This window comes from Bidens hawaiensis, unplaced genomic scaffold (assembly GCF_021521415.1).
Source record: "Bidens hawaiensis isolate Kalapana, Puna unplaced genomic scaffold, B.hawaiensis_p1.1 tig00031418_1, whole genome shotgun sequence".
In the NCBI taxonomy this organism is placed as follows: Eukaryota; Viridiplantae; Streptophyta; class Magnoliopsida; order Asterales; family Asteraceae; genus Bidens; species Bidens hawaiensis.
The window spans coordinates 133201-153422 of NW_027505212.1; the positions used below are offsets into that span (position 1 = coordinate 133201).

The 20222-nt window shown below is 33.9% G+C and overlaps 2 protein-coding genes across 2 annotated transcripts; one reads left to right on the plus strand and one right to left on the minus strand.

The window, feature by feature from the left end:
• The first annotated feature begins 660 nt into the window (after positions 1–660).
• On the plus strand, positions 661–11452 carry LOC143611513 (uncharacterized). The gene is made up of 10 exons (XM_077085715.1): positions 661–679; positions 2798–2883; positions 6594–6708; positions 8009–8045; positions 8148–8217; positions 9211–9315; positions 9990–10140; positions 10626–10705; positions 11007–11100; positions 11185–11452. Exons 2-10 carry the CDS (start codon positions 2862–2864, stop codon positions 11267–11269), a joined length of 759 nt encoding a protein of 252 aa, XP_076941830.1. The 5' UTR covers positions 661–679; positions 2798–2861; the 3' UTR covers positions 11270–11452.
• A 2346-nt stretch (positions 11453–13798) lies between these two features.
• Positions 13799–18161, minus strand: LOC143611518 (deSI-like protein At4g17486). Its single transcript, XM_077085718.1, has 4 exons — positions 17697–18161; positions 15077–15364; positions 14527–14604; positions 13799–14057 (listed from the first exon to the last, which is right to left on the minus strand). Exons 1-4 carry the CDS (start codon positions 17848–17850, stop codon positions 13918–13920), a joined length of 660 nt encoding a protein of 219 aa, XP_076941833.1. The 5' UTR covers positions 17851–18161; the 3' UTR covers positions 13799–13917.
• Between the last annotated feature and the right edge of the window lie 2061 nt (positions 18162–20222).

Here is a 20222-nt window from a genome sequence, read left to right on the forward strand (position 1 = left end):
AAATTTTAAAACCGTATCCGAAATCTGATCCGATCTGAATTAGGGACATTCCTATCCGATTCGAATTGAATTCAAATAGATTCGGATCGGATTTGGATAATCCGAAATAGTCCGAATAACCCGTATAACAAATATACAAACTTAAGTTTTATTAAATAAACATTCAAAACTGGAAAATAAAAATAAAATGCTACAAGAACAAGGAAGTTAAGTAGTGTTAAAGAGTATAACGACGAAGTGTTATAACATTTTTGCCTATGGTGTGTTAGGTTGATTGAACGAGTAATGAAGTTATGATTATAAGGTTATTGTAAATGTTAATGGACTTGATTATATACACAAATAACATGTTATATATTCGGATTATTCAGATATTCGAATTATCCGAACTATCCAGAATTTTTTGAAATCCGTATCCGAATTAGTTATTCGGAACGGATTATTCAGGTTTCGGTTCGAATTTCGGTTTTTTTCGAATTTCGAAGCCTTGCTAGTTAATTAGGGGTTAAAATGAAAACATACACAAACTACAAGGTACCTAAACGCCAAATCATCTAAACTCATCTCATTGGTTGGTAACAAACCACACAACAACGAGAGAATATTAATATTAAATATTAATATTAATACGATCGATCACAAACGCGTGAACAGTAGTCAGTTGTATCATCATCAACAGGTAAATATTATTATTATTATTAATCTAATATGTGTAGATCGTGTAGTGTTTGGTGATTAATTCTTGTTAATTTCAAGTATTTGTACGATTAAACTCTGATTATTAATAAAAACTGTGAATACTTAATGAATTTGTATTGCGATTGGTTAATTATGTTAAGTTTCTAGTGTTTTAGGTTTCGAATCGGTTATCGGATCGATTTTACACTGTTTTGTTAGATTATTAGAGATATAATTGGCATTTGCAAAGTATGTTAGTTGTTGTATTTACTATTTAGTATCTAATTTAGCAAATATGTACATGTAGTGTTGCAAAAATCGGCCTAGGCGCCTAGTTGCTAGTCGGTCCTAGGGCTGTTCACGAGCCTAGCCGAACCGAGCGAAGGCTTGCTCGTTTACGTCCGAACCAAACGGCTGAAATCCGAATCGAGTGAAAATCGAAATGAGCCAAAATCGAATCAATCATTTTTCGATCGAAGAGCGATTTTCGAGCATTATTTATTTCTTTTTCATTTTAAAATCTTCAATAAGATACAAATTTGAAGGTTGTAAATAATATATTTTGTAAACAAATTAGCACACGTGTAATAGGTTGTAAATATTTATGAGAAAGAAGTTTGAAATGAGATATAATGAACATGTAAACAAACTTATAGTATTCTGAAAACTTGAAGCGAATAAATGAAACTATAAAATTGACGGAATAGAAAAAGTTTTTAGGGTTAAAGAATTGTACACCGATATTTATGTGTGTTGTCTGTATATTTATATATTTGTTCATATATAATTATATATAAAATAAATTAATAAATTGAAAATATTCAAGCCGAACCGAACCGAGCAGACCTTTGTTGGTTGCTTGGCTCATTTACAAACCGAACCGAGCAGAGGGCTCGTTTACAATCGAGTGAAAAAACAAGCGAGCATTTTCCGAGCGAATTCGAGCGGCGAGTGATTTGGATGGCCCTACTTGGTCCAAATCGCCCAACTCGGCCCAAATTTTCCATCTCGGCCCAATATGTCCGGAAGCTTTTTAGTGAAATCCGGCTCAACAAAATTGGCTCAAATTCACTTTTTGAACTAGATTACTAAACCAGAAGCTTTTAAGTACTTTATTTGTTATGTTAATAGTTAAACGCTTAAAAATTCCAATCCAATTAATTATGATTAATACTAGGCGGTACCTGACCGCTCGACTAGCGCCTAAGGACTTCTGCAACATTGTATAGATGCCAATTTTGTATCATTAAAGTTGAATCAAGTATTGGGAGGCAGTAGTAGCAGCAGCAGCAGCAGTAATGGTAGTGGTAGTCGTCGTAGTGGTAGTGGTAGTTGTAGTGTAGCAGCAGCAGCAGGCGGAGCCAGAGCGGTTCACGAACTACTCGCTGAACGTTCGGTTCGTTTATAGCTCCAATGTTTAGTGATTGCGAAGTTTGTAGTTATATTTATCAATTTTGGATCATTAAAGGATCCACTGGATCACAAGTTAGGTGTTGAATCAAGTACTGGGAGATGGCAGTGTAGTTGTTATTAATGACTTAACAATTTGAGAATTTGATAATTGAATCACAACTTAGGACAGTGTTTATAAGTTAGGGGTGTAAACGAGCTTAGCCGTGCACGGGCTTGACTAAGTTTCAGCACGACTCGTTTCGAATTCTATTTTCAGAAGCTCTAACTCGAGTCGAGTCATTTTCTCAAGCTTGAGCTTTGCTCGTTTCAGGTTCTATTTTCAGAAGATCGAACTCAGCTCGTGAGTCGTTTTCAAGCTTGAGCTTTGCTCGTTTGTTATTTATTAATTAATTTGCATAAACTTTGAGAAAAAACTTAAACGAGCCAAGGCTCGGCTGTGCAGTGTGAAAACATGGAAGTCCAGAAGAGTTAAAAGTTAAAGATACACGAGGCTCGAGTTCGAGCTCGATAACTAAACAGGTTTTGTCTGAGGCTCTGGCTTGATAAGTCTTGGCTTGTTTCGAGCTTTTAATCGATCCAATCTCAAGTAGCCCACGAGCAGCTCAGCTCATTAGCGCCCCTATTTATAACTTTGGGCACAATGTAGAACTGTTTTTGTGAATTTTTTCTGATTTGAAGATAGTTGTTTTAGATAAGGTGTAAATAGATTTCTTTGTTGCAGGTTTTGAATACTTTGGCTGGTGTAGTGTATTGCATCTTTGATCACTAATATGAGTCTTGGTGGCCCTTCTGGTTAGTTTATTTGTGTTTCTTTCATCTCTGCTAGTTCCTTTTACTTGTACCTTTTGTAGCATATGTATTTTGATGAACACTTTTTATAATGATATTTGATTTGTGAGAACCAAGGTCTTTAACTTTGTTAGGAACAAAGCGGCGCAGCGGAATCAACACACACACACACAAACGATATAAACACGCGGTATAGAAAAATAAACGACACAAGAATTTTACGTGGTTCGGTCCCAGTGGGGGACCTACGTCCACGGGCTGCAACCAGGTTATTTCATTAAGCTCAAGGCACACAAGATTACAATTACAACTAGGGTATATATAGACTAAATCTAGGGTTCCTAACTTGTTCTCCAAGTTAGGCCCAAACAAATAAGATGGGACCCATTAGGGCCGGCTAACCCTAATTAGGGCCGGCTGCCCTAATACCCTTTGTTCGAGTCTCCAACCCTAACAATCTCCCACTTGGAGGCTCGAGCAATCCTCAATCCACCATCCAAGCAAACCCTATACCTGTAACTCCAGTAATCTTAAAAACAGAAATCTTCCAAGCCTCCAGTTCCAAGAACAAGCTAAAACTTCACGGTCAGAAGTTCTCCAAGCCTCTAGCTCCCAAGAACAAGCTATGATTTCAAATAAAAGAAGTCCTCCAAGCCTCAGTTCCCATAAACAAGCTAAGACTTCAATCTAATCCTCCTAGTTGCAGCGGCCCGCTCCTCAATTACCTGAAGAGCCAGTTGAAGCTCCATTGAGCTCCAACCCAACAGTCATCAATGACCCAGCCATGGCAAAACCCGCCATTGACTCATCCTCAATCTCAACCGGCTCCCACTGATTCGAACTACCGGCTCCAGAGACTCCCAGAGAAAACACCACTCTCCAAAACCTGCAAGTACCCAGGAGAGATTTTCCCATTCGGAATTCCGGTATTCAAAACCCAACGGTGTTTTGAACTGTACCTAGAACACGGTTCGTGCTCCCACTGTTCCAAAACCCCTGACCTAGTTTAAACCTCCGAATGCACTCAGCTACATCCCGGTGGCTCCAGGATTCACACTTGCAAAATGAATCCACTTAGCTCTACCCGATGCAGCGAGCCAAGACTTTAATACTCGGAAGTTGGTTCCCTTCTTCCAGCGATACATAAACTTGTACCTTCCCAAAGTCTTCAATAAGATTCACCAATACTTCACTACAGTGGGTAACATGAAATGAAGTATACCAGAATCTCGAACCCAAGAGTCTCACTGCCTTCACTGAGTCCCAATGCATCAACCCAGACACATTCTCAGAAGCAGAATTCATTATCTTTTGACATTGACTCTAAAGAATGTCACGAACCTCCATGCAGCTCCACGAAGTCAACTATGCCCAGCTCCCACTGTCCCTGTTATCCCAACCCATTACCAAAACCAACATTCCATGAGATTATCCCCGATCGTACTTTTCCCGGTAAACGTGTTCACCCAGCACAAGATCCCGGATCCCCTCAAATGTCGAACTGCTGATCACCACCGAACAAGAAATAATTTCATAGTTCCAGACCAGCTAACCGGCAAACGGTTATAACTAACAGCAGTAGAGCTTTACCGAAAGCAAACGGTACCAAGGATTCCGCGATTGTACACCCGATCAGCTAATCCTAACCGAATAAACCTTTCAACCTGACTTCCCTTTTTTTTCACTTATGTCGTCACCAGCACACCAGAATCAGAATACTTAAAACCCAAAGCATTCCAACCTGCTAGTTCCATTTTCACCTGTTTTATCCCACAGTACCACATCCAAGTTCCTTTGACAAAACCAACCAACCGAAATCCAAACCGGTCAAACCTTCGATCATACCCATCCCGTCTTCAGCTATAACAATAGCAATCAGGAAACAAATCGAAACAGTGAACACATCAATGGTACGAGCCAGAACTTGACGGATGTTCTCTACTGAACATTGTCAACTGACCGATTTGCTCCTACAATAAACTTCGCAGACAAATCTAAACCCAAATATTGATTTTCACGTAACTCGGTTCTCAAACAGTTGATAATAAACAGTCAACAGAAACTAACTAAATCTCTAACCTTTATTCGACGAATCCAAGAGTTTTATAACCAAACCCTAATCGGCGGCTTCAAAGAGATTAACCTGGTACTATAAACAAAACCATTTATACCCGCGATGTCATAACCCGAAACACCTGACCCGACCTTCACCTGCAAACCCGAGTGAAACCTGCAACTCCAAGAAGTCCAAAACAGGAATTCTAATTGCAAAATCACCCCGAAAACCGTCCCAAACAGCCCTGTTTTCTTTCCCTTTTTGCGCAACCTAGGGTTTCTCCTTTACGAATCGTTCTTCCGTGCAATACCGTGTGCAACAACGAGCCAAAGCTCTGATACCACTTGTTAGGAACAAAGCGGCGCAGCGGAATCAACACACACACACACAAACGATATAAACACGCGGTATAGAAAAATAAACGACACAAGAATTTTACGTGGTTCGGTCCCAGTGGGGGACCTACGTCCACGGGCTGCAACCAGGTTATTTCATTAAGCTCAAGGCACACAAGATTACAATTACAACTAGGGTATATATAGACTAAATCTAGGGTTCCTAACTTGTTCTCCAAGTTAGGCCCAAACAAATAAGATGGGACCCATTAGGGCCGGCTAACCCTAATTAGGGCCGGCTGCCCTAATACCCTTTGTTCGAGTCTCCAACCCTAACAAACTTACCCTTGTGAGGATCAAATTCCTCAATTTACACTTGCAGTTAATCACTAATTACTCGCTTATCACACTTAGCATATCTGGTTAATACTTAGGGTGGCAAATGCGACCCATGGGTTGAATGGGTTGTAATAAAATGTATATAATGGGTCAGAATGGATCAAACTAAAAAAAGAAAAGGATTGAAATGGGTCAAAACGGGTTGACATTTCTTGAGATTTTTTTTCTTTTTTATGGAACGAGAAAAACGAAGAAAACTTTTTAGTTTTTTAGTTTTTGATTTATTATTCGAGTTATGATTTTTTAATCATTTCTTTTGAATATTTTAGTAAGGGGTTTCTGAAATCTCAACCCATTTTGACCCATTTCAAAAACCCCTCACTAAAATATTAAAAAAAAATAATAAAAAAATCATAATTCGAAATATAAATAAAAAACTAAAAAAAGTAAAAAAACTAAAAAGTTTCCTCCGTTTTTCTCGTTCCATTAAAAAAAATAAATACATAAATAAAAAAACTCAAGAAATGCCAACCGTTTTTTAGCCTGACCCATTCTGACCCATTATATACATTTTATTACAACCCATTCAACCCATGGGTCACATTTGCCACCCCTAGTTAATACTTAACATGTTATTCACATTTAGATTGGCACAAATAACCGTATGTTATCTTTTTTTGTATTTGAAAGTTGTCACATTGACCTCATTTCGACATCTAACGATGTTTTGGTCCATCATTCACAACATAAAAAAAAGAACTTAAATAAAACACTGTCAAGATAATACATTGAAAATTTGGGATGCTACAAGTTTGCTGTAGTGAATATGAATAGAAGACACCAATATGTTGTAAACTAGATACAATTTAAGTAATCCGAACAAGTGCATGTTTATATAAGCAATCCCAAACTATCCTTAGTATTTTTGACTTTTTTTTTCATTCCATTTTCGTCTAACTTAATATTGAACCTTTATATCAAAGATGGTAGAACTGGAAGAAGGGCACTGGCGTTTGGAAAAACACATGTGGTAAAACCTAAAGGCAAACACCTGGCAACCATTGTGTGGTTGCATGGCCTTGGTGACAATGGCTCAAGGTAATATGTGGATGGTTAGATTTATAACAGTAGATTATTTTCATTGTTACTGAATTTAACAGAAGTAGTCTTTTTGAAAATGTTATTCATCCCTTCTGCTTTCTCTGTACTTTCAACTATTAAAATGCACCTAGTTTATTAGAGTATTGGCTTTTGGTATTAAAATAAATGAAATTCTATTCAAAAGAGGACTTCACTGATAATAAGGGGTGTTAGCGAGCCAAGCTGCCAGTGATCTACTTGAGATCGGCTTGCTAAAAGCTTGAATGGAGCTGAGCTTAAACGAGCTTGAGTCTAAAAAGTAAAAATTTGCTTGTGTTAATAAACGGGCACGAGCCTAAGCAAAAGCTTGTTTAATAAACTAGCCCAGGCCCGAGCCTCAGTTATCAAGCAAGAGCTGACTCACAAGCCTAAACGAGACTGTTATTTATATAATTTTATTTAATATATTTGTATATATTTATATAATTATCATTGTTATTAGAATTACATATATGAATATGATAAATGACTAAACAATATATATTATGTTATATATAAAAATTATAAATAAAACACATGTAAAAGTAGTTGTGAATATATATATTAAATAATGAACAATGAACGAGCTGAGATCGAGCTTAAGAAACAACTCACATGCCAACATCGAGCTTTTAAAATAGCGCTTGAAACGAGCCAAGCCCCAACTCTAGCTCTTTGTAAGTTAAACGAGCCAAGCCCCAGCTCTAGCTCTCTGTAAGTTAAACAAACGACCCAAGCTCGAGTCTAGTTGAGCTTGGTGTTATGGTCATAATAATGTAAGGACTAGAGTTGTAATTAGTAATAGTATATGGGTCTAGGTGTATATATTTTTAACAAACTCTGTAACCGTGTACTTAAACACCATGAACACTAATGAAAGATTAGCTATGTTTTTGTTTGGAGTAATCCATCTTCTTTACAATCTCTTCTATCTTCCTAATCTGCACCTATCACTCGGGCTCGTCTTGGCTCGTTTACACCCCTACGAATAGTTGATTTGAAGGTTCTGGTTTATTATTTGCAGCAACCCAATGCACCATTTTTCTGTTATGAGATCATCACCTGTGAATAATCTGTAGAATTAGTTTTAACTTTTAACTTGAAGGCCCTAAATCGTGTTAAACTATATTACGGATAGCATTTGAAGTAAACTATACACAAATTTGTGTTTATCATAGATTTGCTTTAATTGCTTATGCATTTTTTTTTGGGTTATTTTAACGTTGTTTGTATCCATTTAGTGAGTAATGACTGAGATCCATTTTCTGTTTTCTGGCAGCTGGGCACAGCTTTTGGAGACTCTTCCTCTTCCAAATGTAAGCATAAGTTTTCTCTATGCAATTCACTTAAAAGTTATACAACAATGCTACTTTTGTATAACAAATTTATTACTATGTGTTTTACTGAATGTAATGCAGATCAAATGGATATGCCCTACTTCTCCTTCTCAACCCTTGACATTATTTGGTGGCTTCCCTTCAAATGCATGTATGTTTTTACTGCTCTTTTAAATGCATTATTAGTTTATTACAGCCTTAAAAGTAAAGAGATAGCATCTAATGACAAAATTTCTGTTAAAAGTCTTGAAAAGACAATTATCTTTGATGAGATGTCAACATGTTATAGGTTTAAACCGTTTTTTTTTATAAAATTCCAATAGTGTTTCGTCGTTTGGCATGTTTTGGTTGAGATTGATATAAATGAAACAAGATAACGCTTGTAAATGAACCGAACAGACACGAAAGGAGCATGTTTATGTTTGTTCGTTTAACTTTAACTGAAAAAATGACCAAACAAAAACAACTAAATGAACAGGGTTTTCTTTTTTGTGTTCGTTAAGAAAATGAATGTGTTCACGCCTTCACGGACGTAAATGGATGAACATAACTGAACATAGATGAATTAAAGTAACTGAGCTAAAACCGATTTAAAGTAAATATGAACAATAATGTGTCAGGCCTAAAAGGTTATTAAACTAGACTTAATTGTATTGGGCCTAAAATTTGAATGAATGCATTAACAAACGTAAGCAAACGAACTTAGTTAAGACAAACGTAAAGTAATGAACATAAATGAATTGAAGCGAATGAACGTAAATGAACGAACATTAAAGAACGTTCGTGAACATAAATGAACGAACTAGACATGTTTTCATGTTCGTTCATTCGTTTATTAAATAAACAAACATTTTGTTTAAACGAATTCCCGCTGACCGATTAATGAATGATAGGTTTGTTTACAGGCCTAAACAAGATACATACTTTGGTAGCCTCTAAAGTTGATATAAACTTATAATATATAGGTGACTTGAAAATATCTGAATACTTTGGTGGCATGCACATACACTATTCTGATTAGTATAAAAGAAGGATTTTATGGTTCTAAATTCTCTAAGTTTTTGCAAGTAATCATTAAAAAGTAAATCAATCAAGAATAACATGTATGAAATAATTAATAAAAAGTTGGTGTTGTGGATGCTAGGGTTTGATGTGAGTGACCTGTCTGAAGATGCATTACAAGATGTCGAGGGACTTGATGCTTCAACTGCACATGTTCTGAGTCTACTCTCAACTGAGCCTGCAGACGGTAACTTTTGTTTTTGACGTGTCGAAGCGGCTCAGGTTATGTTTGTTGACCTGAACACGCTAAATAGTTATTGTGTCACATATGACTACAAACATTGTATTTTTTCAATAGGATTGTAAGTTTTTGAATATACTGATTTAGGTGGTTCCATGCTTCAGAAACCACTTTGGTTGACTTTTGACCAGTTTGACTCGTTTTGTTTTTAGCTTTTCTTTTCATTTTCCACTTAAGATTCGTTAGAGATAAAACTTAACTTGAATTGACACATTCGTAAGTAAATTGGTCAATATTGCCAACTCTGTAAGAATTTCGGGCGCCAACTTTTGACACTACACAAACCAGACATGAAATAAACGGGCTACGGTTTGGGCTAAAGTCTAAACGGGTCAAAGCTAAGTGGTTTAATAATGCTTTAGTTTCAAGTAATTTATGGCTTTTTATGTTTACACCTTAATATTTACTGTGTACCTTAAAAAGTTTTTTATGGTTGCTTATGCTTATATTATAATTATAATGTATTGTTGTGTACCTTAAAAAGTATTTTATGTATATCATAGTTTGATATATGGTTAGGCTATATGGATCCAACAACCCTGACGCAAGTACGCAACCCGTTTAGGGAACAGCTTACGTTGATTTTGATGCTAATATAATCATTTTGACTTCTTTTGCAGTCAAACTTGGTGTCGGAGGGTTCAGTATGGGTTCAGCGCTTGCTATGTACTGTGCTGTTTGCTGTGCCAATGGAAAACTTGGGAATGGGGATTCTTTTTCGGCCCGTTTGGATGGAGTTGTTGGTCTTAGTGGCTGGCTTCCGTGTGCAAAGTACTTACATTTTTTTGCAAAAACATACTCACAATTTCAACCCGTTTATTTATAAACGGGTTGGTTCGGGTTGCATGCTATTTCAAATAGGATGAGTGGGCAAAACAATGGAAACAGTTATAGTTACCAAAATGAACCACCACCACCAAAAGTATATTGCTATATTATGACATTTTCCTTGAATCATTTATAATAATAATAAAAAAAGAAGATAAAACAGGGTTTGCGGGTAAGCATAACCCGAATTGTAGTAAAAATTGACATGCTTCAACCCGAACCCTGATTTGACCCTTCTGATATGCCTGCCCGCACATTTGTTTTGCCGCCTCTGGTTAGTAGTTAGTATCATGACAAATTTCTTGATAATCTTAGTAGCAGCAGCAGCAGCAGCAGTAGTAGTAGTAATAATAATAATAATAATAATAATAATAATAATAATAATAATAATAAAATTAAAAATAAAAATAATATGTTTTGTTTGCTAGAGATCTAACCAACAAATTAGAAGGCGATGAAGCTGCAGCTCGAGCGTCATCCTTGCCTATTTTGCTTTGTCATGGAAAAGGTACCGCTAACTTCATTATCTAATTATTCTTGAAAAATACATTGTGTTTTGTTAAATCTTTTATTTTAATTTTGGGAAATATTTATAGATTTTTGCGAATTTCCCTGTTATAATTTTACTTACTTTCCATTGTTCAAAAAGTTTGTTTACCAGATTTTCTTGTTTTCTGATCATTTAGAAAGCATTTAAGGCATTTGACTAGTATTTGCACAAATTTATAAATGTTCAATAACAGTGTGTCAAATATGATTACAAGGATTTAACATTTCAATAATAATATGGTTTTGCAATATGATTCCAGTTGATGATGTGGTTCTCTTCCGCTACGGTGACAAGTCAGCTGAGAAACTAACTTCATCCGGCTTTCAAAACTTGACCTTCAAAACTTACGACTTGTATGCATTCTTTCATCATCTTTAATAAGTATATTATTGATTATAAGATTGAGCATGTATATTTATTTTTTAACCATAATGCAGGCTCGGCCATTACACAATACCTGCAGAAATGGACGACGTTTGTTCATGGCTAACTTCAAAATTAGAGCTGAAGAACGAGCCATAACTTTATCAAAACCAAAACAAACGGCAATGAATGATATGGAAAAATCTACCAAATAATATTTTGTGATGTGAAATATCAAGTTTCTGAATGGTATCGTGAAAATTACGTATCGCAGATCTTTGCATATTGCATCTGTGTATTAAAAGGTACTCAATGATTCGGGTTTTATGAATTATTGTATCATTTGCGTTTGTGTACGCGTACTGTAACTGTAATTGTGTGTGACATACTAAAATCATTACCATTGAATGTGGCATTGAACTTGAAATTTTTATGTTGGTAGTTTGAACCATAATGTTTGAAATTAGAAAATTGCTTGTCATTGAATTTGACAAATATTTATATATAGCTATTAACAGTTGTGTTTTTTTTATAGATTTTTATAGTTTATAAGCAGATATATACTAAAAAAAACAAGTATTGATTTTAATATAGTTGATAATTGTTTTAGTTTTTATAAAGTTTCAAAGGAGAAAACTATATGTATTTACGTAAGGACATGTTACCTTTGTTTTACAAGTTAAGGTTGCTCATTTTAATATAACTAGGATTTAGGACCCGTGCTTCGCGACAGGACCATTAAACCAAACAAAAAAACATACGTAAAAACGTTAAACCACGGGCGCGCTGTGAGTCGATGCGAAATCAGCCTGTATCGAGTTACAACATCGAAAGTAAACAAAAGAAATAAAACTGTCAATGCTAAAATACAACAAATTATCATGTGTGGAGCAAAAAACCCAGCATGTTAAAGGTGTGGCATCAAACGTCGAAACACGGATATTAAAACATGTGACAATAGGATAATTTTAAAACATGAAAAAAGTTTTGGTCATTTTAAAGACAAACCATAATAAATACGAAAGCAAATTTTAAGAAAATTTTAACCGAAAAATAAAATATGTAAAGCTGACACTTGGCCAAGTTTAAGGTTTAAAAATATAATTTGTTAAATATTATAATTAGTTGAAAAACAAAAATAAAATAAAGGGAATAAAAGCATTTAATGGTATACTGATCTATATTGTTTTTAAAAGTCAAAACATATATAAATTACAAATAATAAAGTAAAATTTAAGCAATTAAACGTTAAAACACAATGATAGATTTAAAACTGATTAGTAAAACAAAAAAACACACACACACTTTAGTGAATAGTAAATATGTAAGGAGGATGAAATACTCCTTTTAATATATATAATAATATGAGTTGAAAAAAAAAACTAACACCGGGCCATGCTTAAGAACACTTCTCTCATAGAAGCTAGTTACTTAATGCAAAATTTTTTTATCTATCATATCAATCCATCAATCATATAATATACCGACACTATATATTGTATACGACCATATACCTTTATTCTTGTGTATACCATCACGTTGGCCGCCTACACATGCATATAAAGTACAATACATAACGCCTTATAAGGGCGTATATCGTACATACATACACACAATATACGGATATCAACAAAACTTACATACCATATAATATCAAATTAACAAGAGCTTATTAGTAACATAGGTGGTGTGTATATAGCTTCTCGATGATTCATAGAAAAACAATTTTTTCTTTATAATTCAAAGAAACACATTAAATTGAGTTCTCTACATGAACCTGCCTTCTCTGTTTTTTTTTTCAATAAATAAAAACTTTAATAAATGAGTACAATATAATGATATATAGCTTCCATTTTTGTTTCAAGTTAAAAGTTCACTTTTTAACTTTTGGCCCATAAGTCCACATCCCAAATGTTTTAATTCAAGGACTCACAAGTATTATTATTACATATAATAATTTATAAGCTTGGTGCCGTAAAAGCTTCTATTGGACCATTTTGTGGCATCCTATGGGTAGTTTTCTTTGTTTTGTTTTGTTATGTTTTTTTTAAGTTTCGGTCCGTAATGAACGTAATGAAAACCTACCGAATGTGAATTTTTTTTTTCTTTTTTCATTATTTTGTTTTAGTTATGGTATCGTATCGAACTGGATGGAAATTGACAGAACTCGCGTAAACTCACCGCGTTTTGTTTTAGTTCCAGCACCGTAACAAAAACCGACCGAATGCTGATCTCCGTTTTTTTTAATTCCGGTACCCTAACGAGCATGAAGAAAACTGCCTGAATTCACGTACACTCAATCGCCACAACGCCCGGTATCTATACCGTTCTGGTTTTACCAATGATCGAGTTTTACCGACCGACGCTACGCCATTGGTCCAACCCAATTTTTATAATTTTTTTTGTTTTATTTTTGTCTTAGTTTCGATACAATAGCAGCACGTAACCGAAACCGACCGAATTAACGTCGACTTACCGTATCAACGCTTGAGTTTTACCATCGCCCAGGTTTTACCGACCTATCCGGCGCAACGCACCAGGAAAAATACTGGTATATTAATAATTTGAATTAAAAATTCACGGGTAAAATAGTCCAACAATATAAGTAAAATTTTTACTTTCAAAACAACTTTTTTTTTTCATGACTGGCTCACCAAAAGCACATCACCAAATTCATATGATACAACTTCCAAACACTCAATCTTTCCCATAAAACTACAACTCACTTTACAAACACAAGTGCGAAAACAAAGAGAAATCACTTGCAATCAACGAAAATAATCATACAAAACCGTCTTTTTTTTTTTTCATCTAGAGACCTCATTAACGAAAGCCACTTCACTCGATGCAAGTGGTGATAGCAGATGTTTATCTTGTTCGGTATCATCAAAATATTCCAACGGTTCTTGAGCATTCGAACTTGACACAGACGCGGTCCCATCTTCCTCTGCAATTTGACAAAACCAAAATTTTGAGTTTAACACATTATTTTACGGCTTAATGTCGCTTTTTTTACGCACTACTAAATAACGACTTTGAAAATTTTACCCTCACTAAAGTAAATGGTAAAGATTTTAAAAAAAGTTTAATCGGTGAGGGGCAAAATTGTCAAAACCATATAAAAAGTTGGTATATAAAGCATACCTATTTGCAAAAGTTCATGACCAAGACTTAAATGGTCAAAGTCAAACAAAACTAACTGTCAACTTTTGGACAAAAATATAAAATTCTAATGCTTTTCAGGGGTTAAAAATGAAACCTACGTTAAACGAAAGTACTAACATAGGAACATGTTAGGTTAACCACAAAACCGTCTATGATAACTTGAAACTGAGATATAAGTAGTTTGACCACTTAAAAAGTCAAACTGCATTACTTTATTTTTAAACAAAGGAGCTTGGCAAAAGTACACATACCGCAATTATGATACTCCGGGAGCTGTTTAACAGTAGTTACTTGGAGACTTTCGGGAAGTAGGCAACTGCATAGAGCACCTGGAAAAAATATTACAGAAAACCAATTATTAAAAATAAATGAATGATTTTACTTTTCAAATGAAGGTAAAAAAATCTTGTAAAAATGCCAAAACGAGGATACGCGTGTTTGTGTGTGATAGGTGCAAAATTGAAGGGCAACACAAATATATATATATATATATACACAGAATTAGGATCATTTCAGAACTTTAAAAATAATTTAAGAACTCTTAACAACTAATTACTTTATTTATTTCATATATTTAGTATTGTTTGAGGGTACTTTTGTTATTTATTATATTTAATTTTATGATTACATATATGATATATATTATATGCCATCATAAAATTTCATATATTAAATGACAAAGCTAACCCTCAAATTTTATTATTTGGAAGTTCTGAAATAATCCAGATCCTATTCATGCATATACTGATATACATATACATATACATATACATATACATATATGATTAAAATGGCACACACCTAGTTTTGCGAGCCGATTAACCCACCCAGGAATTCCTTTTCCCATTAATCTTTGACAAATATCATCGGTGAAATGGTTGCAATTCTTGGAAATTAGGTGATAAGTGTCCCCATGATATTCTGAAGCAACGGTTTCAATAAATTCCCTAAATTCAGTAGGCGATTTGGTCACATGCCCTAACGGTATTGAACATCTGTAAATAAAGCCCGGGCAACTTTTCGGTTCAACTTCAAACACCCCACTAACTGGAAAATCGTGCGCTCCAAACCCGTATTCCATACCATACACTGCACAAAAAACATTGCTCTGGATATATAAAACTGTTGATGTGGCCTTTCCAAAAAAAAATTAATAATAATAATAATAATGAAAAAAAAAAATAAATATATAAAATAAAACTGTTGATGTGCAAATATGATGCTAAAAACTATATTATTACAAGATAATCTAACTTATTTTTAAGTAAAGTGAGTGATTTAAGAAGCTTTTATGCATTTGAATACACTAATGATGATGATTTTACCCGTTTGACCGATTTGACTGGTTTGCATTTCAGGTTTATTCTTTACTTCTTTAGCTTTGAACCATTTTGTAGGTAAAACGGGTTCAAAACTGCAACTTCAACCTAATATGTACCCTAAACATGTAAATGTGCAAAGATAAATAACAAATGCTTTATCATTTTAGTCAAGATCACCAGGAAACCTCACCCGGAACACTTCTTAGAGGCCAAAAACTTAAAAAAAACATTAAACGAAAACCGATTTGAGTTCTATGTTATTCTACAAAACTCATATCACCAAATTCTAGACGAAATAACCCAGTTTCATTGTTCGCGCATAATTTGAAATTTTTGAAAGAACACCAATTCAAGAACCTCAAAAAACACATAGTCACAAAAAGAAAACCAAGAAAGTATCAAATGACTCCACAAATCATTGTTCTTATACAATCCGCAGAACCACATGAAACAGAAAGCCAAGATCTTAATAAACCTCAAGAAGAACATCATCAAAAGTTCAAAACCCTTATACAAAACAAATTTAAACACGAACCATTAAAAGTTTTAAATGATTCTAAAAAACCCATATCACCAAAATACAAAACAACAAAACCCTCTAATCATTGTACTTAGACAATTTAATATTTTGAAAAACAAAAGAAACATTAAGTCATTATCACCAATAATTTACATCCTCTAAGCTCAATAGCCCTAATCAAAATCCTTAAGATTCAAATAATTTTACTTATAAAGTTGAAATCTTGAAAAAAAACCAATAAAACATTAATTCATCATCACCAATAAACCTCATAAAGAACCTATCTTGCAAGGCTCAAGAAGCCCTATTACGAAATATTAAACTAAACTAAATAAAACCCATCAAAGATTTAAATCACTCTACAAAACCCATATTCAAATTTTGAACAAATTATAATGAAGCATTAAGTCATTATCACCAATAATTCACATCTTCTAAGCTAAATAACCCCAATCAAAATCCTTATTAATAATAAGATTAAATCAAAACCTCGTTAAAGATTCAAATCAATTTACTTATGACGTTTAAAACTTGAAAAGAACAAATGAAACACCAAATCTTGTAAGGCTCAAGAACCCTACTATAAAACAGTAATAAACCTCATAAATCCTATTACAAAACATAAAACTTAAATAAAATAAAACCCATTAAAGATTCAAATCATTTTACTTATAAAGTTGGAATCTTGAGAAAAAAATAATAAAATAAATTCACTAATAAACCTCATCAAGAACCCATCTTGTAATGCTCAAGAAACCCTATTAAATAACATAAAACTAAATTAAACGAAAAACCCATCAAAGATTTAAACCACTCTAAAAAATCCATATCAAAAATAAAAAATTATCAAAAAGAACACATTAACATTAGCTCATGATCACCAAGAAACCTCAAAAAGAACACATCTTTTAAGGCTCAAAAAACCCTATTACAAAACATTAAACTACAAGATGCAACTTTTTTACTTATAAAGTTTTAAACTTGAAAAGAACAAATGAAACATCAAGTCTTGTAAGGCTCAAGAAACCCTATAAAAATAACATAAAACTAAACCAAATAAAAAACCCATCAAAGATTTAACTCACTCTACAAAACCCATATCAAAAAATCAAAGATTATCAAAGAACCCATTAGCATTAGCTCATGATCACCAAGAAACCTGATAAAGAACCCATCTTTTAAGTCTCAAAAAACCCTATTAAATAACACAAAACAAAATTAAACAAAAAACCCATCAAAGATTCAACTCACTCTACAAAACCCATCAAAGATTCATATCATTTTACTTATAAAGTTGGAATCTTGAAAACACCCACCAAGAAACCTCATAAAGAACCCATCTTTTAAGGCTCAAGAAACCCTATTACATAGCATGAAACTAAATCAAATATAAAACCCATTAAAGATTCAAATCATTTTATTATAAAGTTAGAATCTTGAAAAAAAAAAAAAAAACATGATCACCAATAAACCTCATAAAGAACCCTATTACATACACCAAATTAAATGAAACAAAAAACCCATCAAAGATTCAACTAAGTCTACAAAAACCCATAGCAAATTTCAAAGATTTACTCACCTTGAATACCCGAATGAAAGATACCAAACCCGAACCAGATACTGTATGAATTAGCAGGTGTAAGATCATACACATTCAAGAAAATCTGTGTGTCCATGTTGCTGTAATCTCTTTCTGGGCTTGTTGAGCATGATGATGTACTCTCTTTATCCATTTTTACCAATCTTTTTAATTTTCAAAAAAAAAAAAAACTTTTTCAAGATCAAAAAGATTGGATCTTTATATGGGTTTCTTGGATAATATGCTGTGGATCGAAAAGGGTTTGTGTAAAGATGGAAATTGAATATGATTTGGGGATTTTGGGATTGATTGTGGAGGTGAACGAGTTGGTGACTCGGACTCGGTGAGCAAATGACAGAGTGGATTCAATCAAAAGAATATTGGGTGGGGTTTATTTTGTTTTGTACAAAATTATTAAAGTTGTAATTCAAAACTAGTGACAAGTGGGCCATATACAGGTATGAATGCATACAGGTAGGGGTGAGATATCGTGCATAACCGCACATGATAAGACACGAACATTAAATATGTATGTTTGTACATGATACAGAAATCTATAGTGTATCTGTATTCCAAATCCGAACATGAATTTGTTAGTACCAGATATACACGATAAGGCACAAAATTGTTAATACCGGAGAATCAGAGATGTGTAGAGGTAGACCGGAGAATCAAAGGGTTGCGACTACCAGAGATGTTTAGGGAAACCACCGGACTACCGGATATCCGGAGAGGGAGAATCGGAGAAGGGTTTGTGCGCTGTCTGCTTAATGTTGGATTAGAATGACGTGCACCGAGTTCAATTGTTTGGTATAAATATTTAGGGTTAACTATTTAGGGTATATAACGTATTATATTATTGTATATTTTTATTTATAAAAAAATTTAATCATGTACTAACGGGTACTTAAAAGATAAATGGGTATTTTACATATTTAGACACGAAAATTAATAGGTGGATTCGTGTCTATCTGTTTAGTATACGAAACCTGTTAAGGCCGTACCCGGTACTTGTTAAACTCGTGTAGTTCGTGTCGTGTATTATGTATCGTGTCTAAATTGTCAGCACTAGTATATGGTGCATTCGTATGAGAATTTGATAATTTCATTTATTTAAGCTAATTTGGATTTAAAAAAGGGAAAATCCTCAAAATGGCCTAGTTTGACCCGAAATTTCTAGAAATAATCCATGTTCTACAAAAAATCTTCAAAATGGCCTAAAAAATACCGTAGGGTCCAATGGAAACAAAAACTGATCCGACGGAAATTGTGGACCTTTAAAATCGTGACACGTTTCAACGTATTAGCGGATTCGGTGGAATTCGTTAAAGAACCGCCAGATCCAACGAAATTTTTAATGGATCCGACGAAGTTCTTCATCTTCTACCTCTCAACAATAAACGTCCATAACTTCTTCATCTTCATCTTTCTTATTTCTCCACAAAATCAAGCAAATTCATAGTGTAAATCGCTTAGTTTTTTGAGGAGAACACAACCATAGTGTTCAATTTTACCCTAGAACTCCAAATCAAATATCCCCTAAATTGAAAATCTAGGGTTTGGTGGACAAATTAAACAATCGGATCCGACGGAAGCATGAACTGAACCGTCAGATCCGACTATTTATCATTACGTCACCTAGAGCACGAATCCGTCGGAAAATTTAAATACGTGCCAACATCTGATATGCTATACTAATCCGTCAGATCAGTTCTTTTTTCCGTTGGATTCAACGGAAAAAATAGGTTATTTTGAAATTTTTTGAAAACCTAGGCTATTTCTGGAAAATGTTGGTCAAAATAGGCTATTTTGCAAATTTTCCCTTTAAATAATTCTAACTATTCTCTATTGATAAATAACAATTCTAATTTCACAATTAGCTGGTGGTGGTTCCAACTAAAGGTGTAACTTTTTTCCAATAGTTCACGACTAACGGATGGTTAACTTCATTAGTTTGATGCTTACATGGCACACTTAGTTATCAAAAACTTGATTATGTGCCAGCTTGCGTGGCATCTGTCTTTTTAATATAATAAAAATAAAAATAAAAAACCCATTTAACAACCAAATCAAAATCAAACATTAAATGGCAGAAAGGAAAGGGAGACCGAAGACGGAGATGGGGATTTTGGCTTTGAAGAGGATTGGGTTTGATTTTGATTTTGTTGTTGAGTGGGTTTTTGAATTTGATTCTGATTTGATTTTATATTATATTAAAGAGAGAGATGTCACGCAATCTGACACAGTCATGTTTTTGACAACTAGGCGTGTTACGTAAGCATCAACTAATTGTGGACCATTGGAAAAAATATACACCTTTAGTTGATACAACCACTAAGCAAATTTGAAGTTGAGATTGTTATTTGTCAATAAGGCTTAGTTGTGATAATTTATTTAAAACCAATTTGCCTTTATCTAATTTGTTTGAATAATCAATTATACTAAAACTCAGCTTAATTAGATTAGAGTTATATAGAAGAGAAAATCATAACAATAACATCTGTTACGACTTTTAGACGAACATAA

What these genes read in the sequence shown, in the direction of transcription:
- LOC143611518 (XM_077085718.1), bottom strand. Translation starts at nt 17,850, where the DNA reads ATGGATAAAGAGAGTACATCATCATGCTCAACAAGCCCAGAAAGAGAT. An exon ending in CTTTCATTCGGGTATTCAAG is followed by an intron (nt 15,365 to 17,696) that starts GTGAGTAAATCT and finishes TTTTTTGTGCAG; the next exon opens with TGTATGGTATGGAATACGGG. An exon ending in TAATCGGCTCGCAAAACTAG is followed by an intron (nt 14,605 to 15,076) that starts GTGTGTGCCATT and finishes TATTTTTTCCAG; the next exon opens with GTGCTCTATGCAGTTGCCTA.
- LOC143611513 (XM_077085715.1), top strand. Translation starts at nt 2,862, where the DNA reads ATGAGTCTTGGTGGCCCTTCTG. An exon ending in GAGTCTTGGTGGCCCTTCTG is followed by an intron (nt 2,884 to 6,593) that starts GTTAGTTTATTT and finishes TTTATATCAAAG; the next exon opens with ATGGTAGAACTGGAAGAAGG. An exon ending in CTTGGTGACAATGGCTCAAG is followed by an intron (nt 6,709 to 8,008) that starts GTAATATGTGGA and finishes GTTTTCTGGCAG; the next exon opens with CTGGGCACAGCTTTTGGAGA.